The 21,229-nt window shown below is 33.1% G+C and overlaps 1 protein-coding gene across 2 annotated transcripts in view; it reads left to right on the top strand.

Moving 5' to 3' along the window:
- Positions 1 to 6,628, top strand: part of LOC149527872 (Pentatricopeptide repeat (PPR) superfamily protein) — a 188,843-nt gene extending 182,215 nt beyond the window's left edge. For both annotated transcript variants that reach the window (XM_089812047.1, XM_089812048.1), the window contains one exon: positions 6,256 to 6,628. In XM_089812047.1, the coding sequence (XP_089668173.1) occupies positions 6,256 to 6,459 (204 nt within the window). In that variant the 3' untranslated portion in view covers positions 6,460 to 6,628. The remainder of the gene's footprint in view (positions 1 to 6,255) is intronic.
- Positions 6,629 to 21,229: the final 14,601 nt, after the last annotated feature.

Raw genomic sequence — 21,229 nt, 5'->3', positions numbered from 1 at the left:
TTTTTTGACAATATTGTACCAATAGTTGTGACTTTAAAGTTGTTAGTACAATAATAACTACACATAAAATGTACCCTTAGTTATAAAAAGCAACCAATGATGTGATGCCACATCAGTTGTGCAAGTATGAGAACCCTTTTTGCACGACCATTGGTCTTTGTTTTGGACAACTTGGCAAAAAACATGCTGACATGGCATCATAATTGATGATGTAGACTTGAAACCTTAGGGCCCATTTGGTGAGCGGAATAGGAATACATATTCTGGAATACGCATTCCAAAAATTTTGAATTCCTTGTTTGGATGCACCAAAATGGGATTGGAATATGAAGTAAAAATGGAATACGTATTCCATTTTTGGCCCAAAAATGGGGTTTTGCAATTCCACCAAAATATGTGTTATTGGAATACGTATTCCTGTTCCATTTTTATTTATTTTAGAAAACATAAATTTTTAGGTCCGCAAATTCCCATCAAATATTGGCTGAACCAAACGGAGAATAGGAATACGTTCTATTCCAGAATACGTATTCCTATTCTGCTCACCAAATGGGCCCTTAGTTATAAGTAGATGACTTGCCAAGTAAGATGCTGTAAAAAATTGGGATTTTTTTGAAATTTCCACATAGGATTTTGATAAGAACAAAGTTAGGGTGGTCAAGTACTAGGTCCTCTCCCCTAGTAAAAAATGTAGCACTCGAAGTCTACTTTTCAAATATGCAATTTATTTCAATACCCACATGGTATCAATTATTTTTTGGTAGGCATCTTTAGAAATCACTTTTTCAAAATAATTGTTTCAAGCCCATACCACACTTGTTTATGACCACAAATAAATGATTTTTTGTGAATACTTCTTAGGCAAGATACCTAAGAAATGAAAGATTATTGAGAATATTTTTTCTTATTATTTATATTGAATATTTATTTTTTAACTAATTGTTTATTGACTATAAAATTTGTTTCCAAGACCTCTGGTTGATGGCCACCATAATGTGATAATAATAAAATGATTTCTTTCCAAAATTGTGTTTTGAATCTTGAAACTAATTGTATGTAGATTATCATAACATGCAATTTATTTTCTGAATTCTATGCGACTGTGTTGAACGGTATCCTATCTAGTGAGCTCGATCAACAACATTGTTGGGCTACAGGTCAAGCTGGGTTTCGTTCAGATTTTCAAACCACTAATCACATTTTGACTTTACGGGCCATCATTGAGGAGGCTTGCCACCGCTCGACGAAAGTTTATTGCTATTTTGTTGACTTCCGCAAAGCTTTTGTCTATGTTCCTTGGGCGGCTCTCTTTCAGTGTCTTAGGGACATCAGGATCTCAGAGATTCTTCTTACAACTATTATGAGGTTATACGAGCACATTGAGGGCAGATTTAGGACTCCACAGGGCTTCTTTGATCTTATCCAGAGCACTATCGGGGTGAAACAAGGTTGTCCTCTCTCCCCCACTCTCTTTGGCATCTACATCGACGAGCTTGAGGCTTTTCTCCATGATTGCTCGCTCCCTAGGGATGGTTGTTATTTGCATAAGGTATTGATCTCTATTCTCCTATTTGCTGATGATGTGATTCTCCTTGCATCTTCTCCCGATGGTCTTCAGTGGCTCCTTAATGGCTTGGCCTCTTTCTGTGACTCATGTGAGCTAGTTGTAAATTTGGGCAAGACTTGGGTTATGGTCTTCAATTTTTTGAGGACATCCCATCTCCATTTTTACTTGCAGGGTATCGAGATTGAGATTGCATCTTCATATACTTACTTGGGGGTTAAGTTTTCTAGACCTCGGTTTAGCCTGAGACCAGCCATGCAACCAAGAGTCAACAAGGGGCTCGACTCCCTTGCTATTCTTGAGTGATAGTGCTTTCAACACCACTTCCAGGACACCACGACTAAGATGTCTCTTCTTGACTCCTTGGTCAAGCTGACTGTCCTCTATGGCTCTAGTATTTGGGGCCCCTCCCTCTTGGAGTTTGACTGGGCCTCTGTTGAGAGAGTCCAAACTCTTTTCCTTCGGCGCATTATCAGATGTCACCGTTCACACCACACGACATCGTTCTAGCTGAGTTTGTTGCTCACCCTATCAGATTGGGGACCACCTTTGATTTAGTTTGGCTTCTTCACCGGCTCTAGAGCTTCACTGATTCCTCTAACATTCATCAAAGATATTCTTACTTGGCTTATTGTTCTTCTATGGAGGCTGCAAGTTCAGACTCTGGTCACAGGTCTCATTGTTGATATACCTAGGTCTCTGCTCTCTTGGGCTCGATTGGTATTAGTTTGTATCGTCTTCCCCCCTTACAGTTTTCTCTAGATGCTCCAACCCATCTTCTTCCACCTCAATGGGAGTTGAATGAGCATGTTAGACTTGACATCTATAGACAATATGTTATCACGACCTGGAGGAATCCCCCAAGTGGGCTCTGTCTGTGCATGGCTTTCTATGCTGAGCACTTTCTTTCAAGATCCAAGACGAGATCATCTTACGTCCCTGGTACCTCACTCGTCGTTGGACTCACGCTCTTTGCATCTCCTTAGGATCTTTTAGGGTGGGTTCTCACTGGCTACATATTCAAACTGATCACCAGATTGGTAGGGAGGATAGGATCTGTCGACTTTATCACCTCGGGGAGGTTGAGACCAAGTCTCACTTTATTTTTCGTTGTCCCATTTACTATTGAGATTCGAGGGAGATTCTATTGTTTGTTTAGAGATTGTCGTCTCTTCCCTCATTCTTCAGATATATTGACTAGCATTGTCTTGCACTCTATCTTTAGGAGACCATGCAGCTTTGCGAGCACTCTATACAACTCTAGTTTTTCTCGACATCAACCCCTACGCAACTCATCACCTCTTTCTTCAGTCCTACAGTTCCTACTCGAGGATTGAAGTGACCTCTCTGCACTGTCTCAATTCACACCAAATCTGTGAGATCCTGCAGAGATTACATTCGACGTCCCTCTTGTAGACCTCAGAGGCGACCTTCCAGAATACTTGATTGTCCTAATGTCCGCCTTTCCATTCTGGACTACTTCTCGCCTGTGAGTTCTTAGCTGTTATTATTCCCTTTTCTTGGTTATTTTGTTGTTTTGTTTTCACTTTTTTTCTGCGAACACTGTTTGGTGCTCCCTCTGTTGGCGTTTGCCCTTTGTATTGTTTCCAGTCCCTTAGACCCTTGTTGGTCTCTTGTTGGACATTAATAAATTTATCTTATCTTATCTTTAAAATATTAAACAAAAAAGTTATTTAAGTTTTAGTGATTCTCACTATTTTTTGTTTAAGTGATTACTTCTTAGATAAGATACCTAAGAAACCAAATATCATTGAGAATATTATTTCTTATTATTTTATTGAATATTTATTTTTTAACTAATTGTTTAATGACTATAAAATTATTTTTCAAAACCTCTAGTTGATGGCCACCATAATTTGATTAAAACAAAATCATATTTTTCCAAAATTCTTTTTTGAATCTTCAAAAAAATGGTATATAGATTGGTAACATATAATTTATTTTCTAAAAAATCTACAACACAAAAGTTATAAAAATTTTAGTGAACCTCACTAAAAAATTATTTTTTAACTCATTGTTTAATGACTATAAAGTTCTTTTTCAAAACCTCTGGTTGATGGCCACCATAATTTGATTAAAACAAAATCATATTTTTCCAAAAATCTTTTTTGAATCTTCAATAAAAAGTTATAATTTTTTTAGTGAACCTCAACACTATTTTATGTACCACTCTTAATAAAAAAAAATGCAAGAATAGTAAAACTAATCACACCTTTATGAAATTTACATTATATATATATATTTTTTAAAATTTTTTTTTCTTTTAATTTACCAAGCAACTCTCATAAACTTTTGTTTTATGCATGAGTTGATTTGATGAAATATATTATATTCTATAAAAAGGAATTTTATATCCACATTTTAGCATTACGAATACATAACAACATTGAATTCTAGAATATAAAACTTGGGCATTTCAGATTATTCTAATATAGCACATTCAAGTGCATTGGTGTATATAATTAAACAATTGAAATGATTTTTTTTGTAATTTGGCTTTTGGATTTGATTGTGTGTTTTATATGCTAAAACGCGCTCATGTGCGCGCGCACACGCACACACAATTGGATCCAAAAGTAAAACTACATATGACAAATGGATTGTGGAAACTTGATAATGCTAATGATTGTTATTTTTTTGTTCAAATTACTTGTACTTATGGTCAAAGAAATAATTTGTGCTAGTTTTTGTTGCTTCTTCCCCTATTTGAAATTTGATATACTTGGTTTTGTGTGTTACACTATCTGCTTTGTTCTTTACTTTATCATTATTATCTTTTATATGTTTAGACGGGTATGGAAAAAAAATATTGTATTTTAAACTCAACTTTGTATTAATAATATCTTGAATGCTAACTAATCAATATGCAAAAATAAAATTTGATCTATATTTAACTTATGGGTATCAAAATGTTCATTTACCAAATGATAAAATGTATAATGGACAAAGTAAATTAAGAATATTAAAAGAAAACTCAATTTCCAATATCGAAGATCATTGATTATCTACTTGTATAATTAGATTTCAACCTTTTGAGGTAGCGCTATCTAAATAAATCTTTTTTTCATTTTCCATAACACCAATGACTTCATTCATGCCATCATGGCTTCAACTACCATCACCATTTCAACTAATCACCTACATAAGATCATAAGGGTGTCTTATTCTTTGAACCAAAATTTTCTTTTGTACTATATATATAATATTATAGTGGAAATTGATTTCAACATATATGTCTTGTGGATTCCATTTTGACCAAACTATCATTATGAAGAAAGGAGTTAAATTGTCACATCTTCAAAAAATTTAATCCAAATAAATTGTATAATTTCTTATATTGCTGATGTTTGAATCAAGATTTGTATTTTGACATGGATACAATATTTTAGTGGCAATGTATTCCAACATATATATGTCTTGTAGATATTGTTTTGACCAAACTTCCATGAAGAAAATGACACCATTTAAATAATGAAAATTAATAAATTGTGTAATTTTTTTATATTGCTTGAAGTTTGAACGAAATAGTCTTGTAGTTCATTATTTTTTAGTTGTCATTTTGTACCCTCTCATTCTAACACTAGACCTGAAATTAAAAGAAATGCATGAACACCAAACAACATAAGTGCTAATATTCTATATGGTGAATCATGAATCCACTCATTCAAAAATGAGTGCAATCAATGACATCTCAATTGTCACCATGAATAATTGGGATAACAAATAACTTGCCCTCTTAGAGTTGTTTTACACTTACATAAATCCTTTTGTTTCATTGTCAATAGATTTATAAAAAAACACATTATTTATGTATTTAAAACCACAATAGATTTATGTGTTCCCTCTATTGGCGTTTGCCCTTTGTATTGTTTCCAGTCCCTTAGATCCTCATTGGTCTCTTGTTGGACATTAAAATAAATTTATCTTATCTTATCTAAGACTACCTTTTAAAACACAAAATCTTATAATTAAACTGATGTATCTTCTATGTACATATCAATTTTTTTTCTCTAATATATTAACTTTATATATAAATTTCAATTGTTGTAATTCTTGCAACTTTTTTTAGTGCAAGCACTAGACATGTATCTCACATTGATTGCAATTCCTTAAATACAGTTGAAAAATCATTTGAGAATGTAAAGTTAATGTAATAACTATTTACAATGAAAATTGAACTTTTGTATTCTTTAGTGTACCATTTATCATTTTTAATTTAGGTTTTAGGATGAAGTTCCTTAACAATCCCCCCAACTAAGATGTAGTATGGGTGCATCATTTATATCATTAGTGTTTTTAATAATAATGTTCATGTAGTTAGTATACTATTTTATTAAATGGGCATAATACACCATTTAATATAAAAAATTAAGATCAAGAAACGTGCAATAAACTCATGGTGTCTAATTATATAAGCATGTTGTATAATGTCTAATGATTTAGAAATTTATGATAAACATTTATATGAAGAATAAAGTCATAAGCCTTGTATTTAAATCATTTAATAATAAAGGTTTATTCAAGAAAAGATGAAATAACTAGTTTTTTAAAAGACACAATGAGCATTTCAATTACATTTATTTCAAGTTTATAGGATTTTCTTTGCCATTAAGATAGTTTGCCCTTGTATGGTTTGTGAATAGGCATCCTAACCTTCATCTCTCTTATAGATCTTTACAAATATGGAGGAGTTGGACATCAGACCAGATGAGAGTACATTGAAAAAGGTTGCATATGCTTTTTCGAGGATGGGTTTAGAAGATAAACGAAATGAGGTTCTCTTGAAGTATGGACCAAAGTGGAAGTACCTTTATTTTAATGGTGAACAAGTTCGAGTACGCGTAGAAGACCTAGAGAACATGCAAAAACTCTAAACTAACACATTATCCTAAACTAGTTGAAAAATACGTGAAGTTTAATTGTCATTTTATTCATAATCATTTGTCGATTATAATCTCTCTTGATAATATTTTCACTAAATATATAATACTCATGGTACAAACAATCAACTTATCAATGATTAGGCTAGTAGTTTTTAATAAATTTAACTACTTCCAACTAGTGTTATGGCATCTCTATTTTGAATATAAAATTATGCACCAACTTTTAGACCACTACCATAACCAAACTAGTTCCATAATTCCATTGATTGTATTCTTTATTTTGATTGTTTACTACTAGCACTTGCACCTAAAGGAGCAAGGGGTACACCGATAGCCTCTACATATGTGTCTTCCAAATATTTAATACAACATTAGAGGAATGCAAACAATGAAAAATAAAGTAAACATTGTTAACTTCGCATAATCAATCATCAACTAGGTTCTGTGGGGAGTTGTTAATTAATATAATTATAATTCAAACTATGTAGACAAAGCATGCTACAAATATTTTCTCCACAAAACACATATACAATAATCACTTTCATTCAATATAACAACACTCATAGAAATATGGTAAACACCATCAGTAATAGGTGACATTGGATATATACAAATATGCATCAAACAACTCTTGATATAGATTTAAAGGTCAAACATTATTGTTGTATTGTACAAATATTAGTTGTTGGAAATATGATAAATGACATCATTAACAAATGATAGTGGATATATGCAAATATGCATCAATTAGGAAATCATGTCGCATCACCAGAAGGGGAATCTTTTCACCATACCTAATACACAAAAACTTTATACATTAGGGAAAGATGATATTGAATTGCTTAAATGTAGCCAATTAAAAAATCAATGAAGTAAACATACATAAATCTATATATGTTAAGGGAAAGTGGGATACTTTGTACCTGTATGCTCTATAGTGAGAGTTGTTGCAATCGAGACTCTTCCTTTTTTTTGATAATGGTATATGGGTTATTCTGCATTCTTGAATATCGTTCAATGGAGAATGGTGGCTCTATATGAAGGTTCTCAAGTGATTTAACTCTTGATATAGCTGTAAAAGTCAAACCTTGTTGTCTTGTTGTACCAATTATAATTGTTGCTCGTTCAAGTGTCAGCCCTTTGGATTTATGTATAGTGAGGGCCCATGACATAGATAGTGGTATTTGTCTATGATTAACCAAGGTTATAGGTGTTATAGGTAAACTTTTTGGGTCACCTTCGTCCCAAGGTGGGCCATTGTAATTATCAAATCTGACAACCACATATAGAGGTAGTTCTAGGGGTTTACAACCTGATGTGTGCACAATATCAACCACCTCCCCAAGCGATCCATTTACAAGGCCTGTTTGAATCCAAAGGTTTGTTGTTAACATTGTTCGTTGACCTTTACATAACAAGAGTTCTCTTGGAAGTTGATCGACATCAATCTCGGGGTTTGGTTGTAGGTGTGTTTTTATTGCAGTAATAAGTGCAACGGGAACATTGAGTAATTTAAGCATTTTTCTATTGTCTAGCCCAACTAACATGTTTGTAGAGTAAAGGTGAACTGATTGGTCAAATGCAATTTGTTCGAAAACACATGGTGTTTTGTTTGTACGTTGCATTAGTAATTCTTAGTCTTGCTCAGTCAATTCTGCATTGTGCATGTTTTGCAACACGCGATGAAAGTCAATTTGAATTTGGGAGTCACCTTGTTGACAAAATATGGTTGTCAATGTGATAACCGTTGTGAATTGCTCCCAAAGGTATTTGGCATTTGAGTGTGATGCATAGATTGGTTTATCCATGACAGGGGGTAGCTGAGCCAAGGCACTAACAAGAATTATAGATGTATCTCCAAAGAACATCTTTCATTGATGGGGGAAAGCTTCTCACAATCTACTATCTATTTTCAAAAGAAGTTTTGGACCTATAAAGCTAAATTCATCAATAAGGAGGTATTTCACATCTCTCATCTCTTCCTAAAAGACTAGTAGAGATTATCCACATAGTGGGTACATTTCTTTTATTGGTATTCTAAGGGTAGCATGTATGTTTGAGGCATGTATGTTGAATGCTGCAATTCCTGTAGGAGCAACAGTAAGGAGTGGATTTGTTTTTAGATGCTAACACCCAAAGTGCATGTCTAATACAATGTATCAAGTATGATTTCCCTATCTTCGTTGTTCCTTGTATGATCATGTGGAGGGGTTTATTGGAGGAGATATCATTATAATGCTCCTTGATAGTGGCAAGTGCTATTTCTTGTTTGGGAGATAGTGGATATAGTGGAGCATGCTCTCGTAATATGGAGTGGTCATCTACTTGGGATGTCTTGTCTGTCCTTATGAAATGTTCTACAGTGCTCTGCAAATGGGAAGGTATAGAACATTCATCCCATTTGTTGATACTATCAAAGTCATGTCGACCAAGCATTTCATGGGTATTCAAGTTCTCACCACCAGCAAGCCCCATTTGCGATAGGAACTCCCATTCATTCATTTCATTTGTATGTCTCGCATCCACCTCACTTGTATCATCCAAATCCTCTTCATGATCAACCTGTACATTTATTAAGCAGTCCACATGCCAAACATAGTAGTCATTTAACTTCATTTGTTTCTAGTTTGCAACAATGTCATTTTTATTGAGACCAATATCTATAGAGATGCTATGATATTTCTTGTATAATAGAAGCTCACTCCAACAAAATGTCTCGAATTGTTTAGAATCATCATCAAGAATACAATAGAAATGAGGGAAAACATTAACAATTGCCTTATAATTTCCTAGCTTTCCATTTGCACCCTCTGTGGGTAGCCGAGAATGAAAACGATCTCGCCATTTTAATTAATGGCATTAGTTCCATCTTAGCAGGCCGTTGTATGTAGGAGTGGAGATAACTCACTAGTAATGTATTATCACCTAGATTTTTGTTAATCCATTGGAAAATTTTACGTCCAACATTTAGTGTTATAAAAGAGCAACTACAAACAAGCAACGGTAATTTTTGTAGCATATGGCATGTCTCCTGGGCACCAATATCATGATTTGCAATAATCTTAGACATAAATTTACGATATGCTAATAGTACGTGATCTTCACCTGCTTGTTGTTTGCATATGTGTGTTAGCATTTCGATACAACTCTTTGATTTTCTTTCATCCTTTGATGCATATTTTGCTATATATTTAAGAACAAGCATCTTCGATACAACTGGTTGGCAATCCATATTGGCTCTCCGTATTGAAATCATTTTTGGGTTGTGTGTATTTAACCTATCATCATTTCGAGCTGGAACATAAGTTTTTTTTTCCAGACTCATCACAAACCAAGGATGAGCTCGCACTTTCAGACCAAGGGGCTTTGTAGAGACACTCTACAATGCTACCTTGCTTGTGTAAGCATGTTGCTTCAGTACATTGTGTGTCATTGGACATGATTGATTAATTCCTCATAGTTAGTATGCATATCTCTAGAAAATATAGTAGTTGTTTCCAACAAGCAAGGATCTTCTTGTAAAGAACAACGTCGTGTGTTATTTCTACAAGATGGAGTGCGGGGATTCCATACATTCACATATTTTTCAAAGAATGATCTCACTTTTTCTACCTCTTCATGATTCTACCAGTCAAGTTTGTCCATGTCAGGTGCACCAGGAATCCAAATGAATCCGAAATGTTGAAGTCAAAAAAAATAGAGAATCAAATAAATCATTAAAATATTTGACTTCCAATTTTACTATATTTACTATTAAAATTTGTATTACCTTTTTATAATACTTACGTAATTTTGTGATTATCTTTATAAAAAAATTTGAACAAAATTTAAATTTTATTTTAACAAACTAAATATTTTTCTATAAGAATTGTGGAATTCAGAAAATAAATAAATAAAGAAATAGTGAAGTATAAAATATAAAAATATAAAAAATTTACTTATTTTGTTAAACCCACATTTTTCAATTGATCGTACATATCTCTGAGAATGTATTGGTAAGTGACAATTTGGATGCTTGAATTTTAATAAATAAGAATTCTAAAAAACTAAATATATTTCCAATATATTGATAAGAATTGTGGAATTGAAAAATAAAAATATAAAGAAATAGAAAAGTATAAAATATAAAAATATAAAACATTTATTTATTTTGTTAAACTTGCATTTTTCAATTAATTGTATTATATCTATAGGGAATGTATTGATCAGTGATGAATTAGATGCTCAAATTTTAATAAATAAGAATTCCCATCACTCATGTCAAATTAATACCTTACCCTAGTTATAAAGTGTGTTTCTTAAACATACGCTAATTCCTCAAGTGTTATGTGATGCATAAAATATCGAATGTCCTAACCAATCCTTTTGAGTTTAAAATATGAAAACTTTTTATAATTTATTGCTTGAATTTGGTGGGTAGTCAAATTTTATTACTGATTATGGATGTTATTTAAGTAAGTTTAAATAATATATTTTAAATTTTAAATTGTTTGTGTTTTTATATGAGATTGGATTAATTATTTTCTTCGGATCTGTTTATTAATGCAATTTTCAATAGTGCAACCCAATTAATCAAATTACAAGTGGTATGTTTAAATCAAATTTCTATGAATTGAAATTTAAATAACTCCATTTGTCTTTTATCAACACAATGAATTGCCAATTGGAACTTCAATAACATTTATCATCTTTTATCAAATAATTTCATAAATGAAGTATAATAAACTGGAAATGAATCTTGATTTGCCTATCTTTGCCTTTCGGATTATCGAACTTGATATAACTTTGAAAAAAATCATACAATCAAATTCAAAAAAAATTCACACATTTCAAATGGATTGTGGAAATTTGATAAGGCTAAATAAAGTTTTGGTTTTTTAGTGTCTATTATTTTTAGTTTTGATTAGTAAGGAAGAAAATAAATAATAGATTAACACACACCAAATATAACATTAAAATAAAAAAATTATAATTCTATGAACTATGATTAGCAATAACTATTACAAATGAATTTTAAGAAAATCTTGAACACCTGGAAATACACCTTTTTAGGCTAAAAATCTAAGAAAAAAGCATAGAACTTCATTTTTTTATGGAAATATCTCAGCATGCATAGATATTGGCACTTTGCCTTTATATAGTGGATTGAAACTTTTGAAGGACCGGATCCATCAAATTTACTCAAGTGTCTATTCTAGATCAAATAGACCTTTGACAGTTTGAACCTTGGTGAATGACATTTTCTCCTTTTGCCATCATCCTCATCAATTGTGCTCAATTAATTGAACTACTACCCTTTAACAAATGTCAGCAAATTTTTATTGCAATTCAAAAATCCATTGTAAAATAGCGTTAATGTTTCTCTTTAGATTGTTGTAAAATGAAAACAAATCTATGCAACATTATTAGAAAGAAATAACAAGTTTCCATACGATTGATCTTGCAAATTTATAGTTTTAAGCTTCCAAAATGGTGAAGAAGAGCATCCAGAATTGGCATGGTAAAGAGAAAAGATACATAAAGCTCATTTTGTAAAAAGACGTTATGCTTATGAAATAAAACTGATCCAAATCCACACAGAGATGGATTGGAAATATTAACTTCTTATCGCTGGAAACAATCTATTGCTCTTCATTGTAATTTATTTAATAGAGAAAAGAAAACTAAGATGCAGATATAATTGTTAAGATTTGTTGAACCATTGTTATTCAATAACACAATAATGCAAAATCTCTGATTAATAGAGTATCATGAGAAAACTCTGGTAGGTATGTATGCAAAAGTGGAAGCTATGGTTACTTCATTATCTCATTTGAATATAAAAGAAAAGACTTAAACAAAGAACATTAAATTGAAGACTCTTGATTCTACAATTTGTGTCAAGAACAAGACAAAAAGGATTTGATCGCGAACTTGAACAAAGATATGAAAATTCTCTCATGCATTGGTAATAACCAGATCTTGCAATTCAATTACATTTTAATATTCATGGATATGCTCAAAACTGGATTTGTTTTAAAAGCTTCAAAATCAATTCAGGAAATGCAATTTTGTAGAGCAAAGGGAGGTTCAACACACTTCGCATGCATCAAGGTACTATCTATGCCAAAATAGAGCAAGGGATTTGGAATTTTCTGAGAACTACCACCGGTACATATATATTAAATCAAAAGTAACAACATATTTTCTAAGAAACATGGTCATTAAGCTTATTTGGTAGATCACATACAAAATACATTTGTATTCAAAAGCATTAGGAACTCTTCCGCAATTCGCCTTGCAAGCCTACGATGAAGATAGAGCTTTCCAAGATGAATGAGAAAAAGGAAGTAGATAAAAGTACGCAAAACTTATTAAAGGCTAAAGCTGGGCATGCGCTTCAGACCAGCAAATAGAAGGTAAAAGGGCAGATTGGATTTAGGATGTCTTCTTTCTGTAGGTGGATGTATACGGAAGAGAACGCTTTCAAATATTGACGAGGAAGACAGTAGAAGGTTGTTGTACTCTGTGCATGCCGTGGATGGTGGAGCCATTTACAATTTCCACAATCTGACAGAAGACAAATGGAAAAATATATAATAAAACAGGTTAGCATTTACATTACTCTCAAAATAAAATACAATCATTAACCTGAGGACAAGAAATAAACAAGAGACGCAATGCGTCATAGGTCCCGCCTAACACATAATGGTTGTAGAGGTGTAGATGAGTGAGAATCTAAATTAACATTATGAATGTATTAATTTTTGCCTAAAAATGCACTTGTGATCTGATATGATTGCTCATATTTTGTTGTTAAATTCTCGTCTTAGAAATGCGCTTGTGATCTAATAGGATGGCTCATATTTTTTTGTTAAGTCTTCGTGCTATATTATTATATCTTTGGGCATTTAAACTCAAGAATAAGAGGCCAAAGTCCCCAATATGGCACTATGTACTTAATATCATACTGCGATCAATACATATGCTTTAGACAAATTTGCACCTTTTACATTGACAACTTAAATTATGTGCAATGAGGAAAGATATAAATACCAATATTTGAATTATAGAACTTGAAGAACTGATGAAGCATTTGGAGTATCACATTATATGTTTAAGCATACCATGCATGCTACTAGACAACCATAGGTAGTTGGAATAACTCCCCCAACTATGTATTATTCTCATCTTGATTATCAAATGGAACTCACACTGTTTTTAATCATTAGCACTGGACAAAAACTAGGATAGAGATAAATAATATTATACAACAATAACAACATAAACATATATGCAAAGGAAAAAAGGATAGATAATATAGAGGAGGAAGAGGAAGAGAGATAAAATAGTAAGATAAATTGATACCAACATAAGTTGTGTGTGAGAGAATTAAATATAATTATTTTTCTTAATAAAACAAATAGTCAAAATAAAATCATGGTTATAATAAAGAATTAAAATATATTATATTTTAATTAATGAAATTAAGAATTTAATTTTTATATTAAAACTCACATTTCTATAAGAAAAAATGAAATGTATTGAAATATAAAAATATTTTATAAGTAAAACTAGTTGTTTAATTTTACACAATTATAGAAGGTTTACTATTTAATGTTTTGTATTTCCAAATTTTCTCATAAAATTAAGTAATTTTTAATTATGAAATAATATCTATATAATTTAATATGTACATTTGTAAATAATAAATAGATGTAATACATATAAATTTGATGTTGATGAATAAATGTTGTAATAAATAAGAAATAAAATATAACTATTTAATTTTAATACATAGTTTATAAAAACTTAATAATAATTTATATATCTTTTAGAATTGAATTATTTCTATTTCGTGGTTATTTCTTTAGTATTTTTTTGGATATAAAATATAATTATTAATTTAATATTAAAATATATATTTAAATTTTAAATGTATTTAAACTAAATGATAAATTGTTTAAATAAAAAATATTAATAATAATAAATAATATAATTTAAAAATTGTAACACTTATCAATTATACATATTACAAACACTGTTATAAAATATAATTTAAAAAAATTGTTTAATTTATTTTTATAAAAGTTAAATAATAGTAATAATTTAACTACTTTTATTAAAAAAGCAGAGTTTAAAAAAAATAAGAAATTCAAATACAAAGATATAACATACTAAAATTATATTAAAAAGACACACACACACACACACACACACACACACACACACACACACACACACATATATATATAATTTGAACTTATGCATTACCTGAAGTTTTAGGAACAAGTTATATCAAATAGTAAAAAATAAACATCAATGTAAAATTAATAATAAATATATTTAAAATAAGAAATTAAAAATATTTAATAGATTGTGATAATTAATATTGATTAGACATGTTGTGTGAGGTGGAAGATAAAATGATTGAAAAAACAAAATCTTATCAACTTATCACAAATGTGAAAAAGATAAAATTATAATTAATACATTCATTAATGCAAGATGAAGTTGTTAGAAAATATTTGTATTTTTCGTTGAAGAAAATTAATTTTCTCCCCCACCAAAAATAGTATGGACCAATAGAATAGATGAAAAATGTGATTTATAAAATAATAAAAAATTAGAAAAAAAATATAAACATTTGAAATCTTATATAATCTTTTAAATTTTTAGATTTGATTGGTTAGTGTTAATGTTATATTTGGATTGACATGAATGCATAAGTATTCCTGCCTTGGCAGGAACTAATAACTACTTGATTAAAAAAGAGAGATGGGAAATCACTATGCTTCTAACAATTCCAACAAAACTTCAGAAAGGCGACGACAGTGAGATATTTTTCACATCGTTTACAAATGTTATTTATAGATGGGGTAGGCGGTGAGGAATTGAATGTTGGAGCTGGCATAATAAATATTCGCTAATATCAACCCAAATCACAATCTACGGAGGATTAGGGTGATCATCCAAAGATTGTAGAGATCTATCCATATATTGAGAAGATATCCATATCTGCTTACGACATTATAAATCCTCCCCAAAACAATTAATATCGTAGATATCGTGCATGTTACAAGTGTTTTTAGAAAGTTTGAGAGAATTGCTAAATAATTATATAATGTCAGATAAATTTTGAAACTACCGATAGCTTTTGAAACTGCCAAATAATGTAATGTCAGATAACTTTTGACACTGCCATAACTTTTGAAATTGCCGAATAATGTCAAATAACTTGCGAAACCACCAATTAAATTACCATGTGGATTTTAGGGTCGTACAAGTTTAGTCTCAAGTGTCCACCAATAATAGCCTATCGGCTAAAAATGAATTGATAATAAAATATCAGCCTTATGAGATTGATAATAAAATATCAACCTTATGAGATTTGATAAGCACGACATGATAACATGCTTTTTTTTTACCAAAATGTTTTTTTTGATACTTATGGTTTGCAATGACTAGTACAATTAGGCTATCCCTATTTTCATGGTTACATCTCATTTTATGCATTATGTTGCATAACATAGAACAACTTTGGCTTCAACTAATTACCATTATTGCTTCATTTTCAAGTATCTTAGTAGTTCTTCACATGTTTTATATGCATTCCACTTGCTAACTTTTGTGGAACTCCCATCTACCTGAACTATTATTAAAGCTTAAACTTGTCAAGGATTTGCAAAATAAAATAGATTAGAAGATACTAGCTAAACACAAGAGTTGTTTAGATCGTGTTTCCTTGAGATCTAATTTATTTATCATGCTTAAGGTATAAATTTTTTGAGGTTCATTAGACTTGTGTATTTCTAGATAATTAAGGTTTTAAACAATTGGCCTTTTAACCCAAATGCTATGTTGCTATAATAATTTGGCTATAACACTACCAATTTGTTGAGGTTACAAAGCTATGTTTAAGGTTACATCATACAAACCTAAGATTTTCACCAAATGATCCTTCCTATAACTCTAATTGCTATTGGAAGGTTCTTGGTTGATATGCTTGTTTTGCTAGTCAAATAATAGGCCCTTTGACTTTATTGGCATGTAGGAAATACAAAAGAACATCATGCAAATTCGTCATAACTATTCTCTATAGACCCTCTTATAGCACTGAGGGTGGGGACCCCGATGAGGACCTTCTTGAGCACATTACCATATTCTCTTCTATGGGGGTCATCATTATTTTTGGAGACTTTAACGTGCAGACCAGGGACTTACAACCTCCTCTCCATGATTGCAAGTCTGATCCCATATGTATGACTGCTTCTTATCCTAGTTCTGTGGGTTTGCTTTGGCTCTCTGAGTATTGTCAATGGCCCTTCACCAGCTATGGTTGTAATTTGTTATAGCTTTGTGAGTCTTCTGACTTAGTGATCTTGAATGGACTCTCTTGCTTTCCTAGATCCAAACTCTTCACTTGTTGGCCACATGGTGGTGGTGCTAGTATCATTGACTATGTTCTCTCTACTGCCTCCTTCATCCCTCTCATTTTTCGCTTTACCATCTCTCGCCTTCCTCTGGCTGATCATGCCCTCCTTAGCATCACCCGTCGAGGACCCCTGACACCTTATCCACTTCTTCTTGCCTCCCTCTCCCCCCCCCATGCTCGCACTTCTTTTCACTTCTTTGATGGTGACACAGAGCTCTTCATCCATCACCTCTGACGACTTCTCCCCCAAGACCCCTTCCCCTACTTCGAGGATGCCACCTCCATATTCCACTTGTGTCTGCCTTGTGGGAGTCTTCCCTTCTCTCCATTCCCCACTGTACCTCCTCGCTCACCCCTCATCCCACTCGCAGGTCTTGCCCCATGAACCAGTGGTTCGATGAGGATTGCAAATCCTTTCATCACATGTTTCGCTTTGCTCCACCCACTACTTCCTCCTCTTCCTCTCAGTTGAGACTCGACTACTGCTGCTTTCTTCGCCATAAGAAACAGAAGTTCACTTTATTGTATGTAAGTCTCTTTGTGCCATGTTCTTCTAGTCTCCAAAGCTCTTTTGGTGCACCATGTTTCCTTGCCACCACACACCCCCCACCCCCCTCCCCCCCCCCCCCCTGTGCCCCCTCCCCTCCCTTTACTCTAGACCTTCACTCCCTTGCCTCCCATACCTCCATACTCTATGATATTCTTGGCCAGCCCCCTCTCCATCTCATCCTCCCCCCCACCCGTTGTCACCTCTTTTCCTTCTCCCACATTAATGAGGCAGTTAGAGTTATGAACAGTAGCAGAACTCTAGATGAGGAAGGATTTCAAGCTGAATTCTTCAAGTTGGGTATCTTCGTCCTGGGTCCCTTTCTTACAGTGCTCTTTAATTGAGTGGTTTGTGTTGGTTTCCTTGACTCTTGGTCACGACATATTATCTTTCGATCCATAAATTTGGCCCAACCTCTGACCCTAGAAACTATAGGACCATCATGGTTGGGCATACCTTCGCCAAACTCTATGCGATTGTGATGAATGGTATCTTGTCTAGTGAGCTTGATCAACAACATTGTTGGGCTAGAGGTTAGGCTGGGTTTTGTTCAAATTTTTAGACCACTGATCACATTTTGACTTTACGAGCCATCATTGAGGAGGCTCGCCACTGCTCGACGAAAGTTTATTGTTGTTTTGTTGACTTCCTCAAAGCTTTTGACTTTTTCCCTCGAGCGGCTCCCTTTCAACATCTTAGGGACATTAGGATCTCATAGATTCTTCTTACAACTATTATGAGGTTATATGAGCACGTTGAGGGTAGATTCAAGACTCCATAGGGCTTCTTTGATCCTATCCAGAGCTTTATCGGGGTGAAACAAGGTTGTCCTCTCTCCCCCACTCTCTTTGGCATCTACATCAACAAGCTTGAGAATTTTCTCTGTGATTGCTCGCTCCCTAGTTATGGTTGTTATTTACATTAGGTATTGATCTCTATTCTCCTATTTTCTAATGATGTGATTCTCCTTGCATCTTCTCCTGATGGTCTTCAGCGGCTCCTTGATGGCTTGGCCTTATTTTGCAACTCACCTGAGCTAGTTGTAAATCTGGGAAAGAGTCAAGTTATGATCTTCAATTTTTTGAGGACATCGCATCTCCATTTTTACTTCTAGGGTATTGAGATCGAGATTACATCTTCATATACTTACTTGGGGGTTAAGTTTTTTGGACCTCGGTTCAACTTGAGACCAGCCATGCAACTCAGAGTCAACAAGGGGCTCGATTCCCTTGCTATTATTGACCGACACTGCTTTCGACACCACGACTAAGATGTCTCTTCTTGACTCCTTGGTCAAGCCGACTGTCCTCTATGGCTCTACTGTTTGGGGACCCTCCCTCTTGGAGTCTAATTGGGCCTTTGTTGAGAGAGTCCAAACTCTTTTCCTTTGGCGCATTATCAGATGTCATCGGTTTACACCACACAGCGTCGTTCTGGCTAAGTTTGGTGCACACCCTTTTAGATTGGGGACCATCTTTGATTTAGTTTGGCTTCTTCACCAGCTTTGGTGTTTCATTTATTGCTCTGATGATCGTCATAGATATTCCTACTTAGCTTATTGTTCTTCTATGGAGGTTGTGAGTTCAAACTCTAGTCACAGGTCTCTCTGTTGGTACACCCATGTCTCTGCTCTCTTGGGCTTGATTGGTATTAGTTTGGATTGTCTTCCCCCCTTCCAGTTTTCTCTAGACACTTATGCCTATCTTCTTCCACCTCAGTGGGAGTTGAATGAGCATGTTAGACTTGACATCTACAGACAGTATGTTTTTACAATCTAGAGGAGTCCTCCAGGTGGGCTCTGTCCACACATGGCTTTCTATGTTGAGCACTTTCTTGAGATCCAAGACAGGATCATCTTACGTCCCTGGTACTTCACTCATCGTTGGACTCACGCTCTTCACATCTCCTTGGGATCTTTTAGGGTGGGTTCTCACTGACTACGTATTCAGACTAATCACCAAATTGGTAGGGAGGACAAGATTTCTTGGCTTTGTCACCTCAGGGAGGTCGAGACCGAGTCTCACTTTATTTTTTGTTGTCCCATTTACTATGAGGTCCAAGGGAGAGTCTATTGTTTATTCAGAAGTATCGGTCTCTTCCCTCATTCTTCAGATATATTGACTGGCACTGTCTTGCACTCTATCTTCAGGAGACCATGCAGCTTTGCAAACACACTATACATCTCTAGCTTTGCTTGACATTGACCCCTATGCAACTCATCACCTCTTTCTTCAGTCCTATAGTTCCTACCTGAGGATTGAAGTGGCCTCGCTGCACTATTTCGATTCACACCAGATCTATGAGACCCCGTGGAGATTACACTCGGCAACATCCCTCTTGCAGACTTAGAGGCAACCTTCCAAAGTACTTGATTGCCCTAATGTCCACATTTCCATTATGGACTACTTCTCACCTGTGAGGAGTTCTTAGCTGTTGTTATTCCCCTCTTCTTGGTTATTTTGTTGCTTTGCTTTCATGTTCTTTCTACGGACACCATTTGGTGTTCCCTCTGCTAGTGTTTGCTCTTTGTACTATTTCCAGTCCCTTAGACCCTCGTTGGTCTCTTGTTGGACATTAATAAATTTATCTTATCTTATCTTATCTTATCTATCTTACTTAATATTAAGTACTTTGGAACTAAGAGCTATTAGATTTCCACAATCCATGACTACTAAGACAATTTATGGATTTAATTGTGTAGAGAATTTTTTATCATCAAGATTTCGAATTTGTTTTCCTTTCCTTATGCTCTCTTGCATCATGATGATGGATCATGCAATGTGATTTGAAACATTGATGATAATTTTTTTGTACATGAACAAATCCAAAAATTGTCGTAATATAGTTTGGAGCTACTCTTGAGATGTTAATTACAAAATCTAGTTTTCGAACAAACTAGTCTTTTCGAGATTAGCCTACACATTTTTTTGCATGGGGCTTGTTATAGATTCTACTTCTAAATCATGTGGGATGGTTGACTTACACATCAAGATCTTCAATTGGGTATGAAAATGTCATTTTATCATTATATACTAGTCATCTTATTGGCATTTGAATAATTGTATACTTGTTAATTGGAGTATTAATGTTAACTAATCAATACCTAAGCATTAATTAACTACAACATTAACTAGTTGATGACAATTTTGTAGTCTTTTAGACCTTCTAATGATCCAACTTTTAGGAGTAAGGATCACTTATAATTTTATTATATGTTTGAAAACATGAGTGTCATTTTTTAAGATTTAGGTTAAAATTTTGATGACAGTAATAAATAGTTTACAAATAGCAAATAAAATAGATATAAATAAAAAGATTGACCATCATTGGACAAAAATGTATAGAGATAGATATTGGGCAAAATAGGAAAAACCAACAGGAAACATAACTTGAGTAGGTGATGAACTCTTCAAAAAATGGTATGAGTTGGTGTAGTTTAGTTCCTCTTCAACTTGTAGATAGAAAAATTGAGTTCTTTGATTGAATGTTTTTCAAAATAATGTGATATAATATGATTTGTGAAAATATATTAGAAATGTATGTATCAAATTAATAAACTTTCAAAATTACCTTTGAACAAATTCTTTGTCTTAAGAAATATAAATTTATATGACAAAATATAAAAATATTTTCATAATTTTAAAGCATATTTGTTAATTTTATATTCATTTTCAATGATATATAAGATTGTATAATATATATATTTGTTCTCTTTTAGCGTTGTTCTTAAAATTAATATTAATTTCCTTTACCAATAAACATTTTTAAAAGACTTTATTTCCTTTGTTAGTAAACTTTTC

This window comes from Cupressus sempervirens, unplaced genomic scaffold, assembly GCF_028749045.1.
Source record: "Cupressus sempervirens isolate cs-2001-9-10 unplaced genomic scaffold, ASM2874904v1 CseChr00s100001_01, whole genome shotgun sequence".
NCBI classification, from domain to species: domain Eukaryota; kingdom Viridiplantae; phylum Streptophyta; class Pinopsida; order Cupressales; family Cupressaceae; genus Cupressus; species Cupressus sempervirens.
This window is presented reverse-complemented; position numbering and strand designations above follow the sequence as displayed.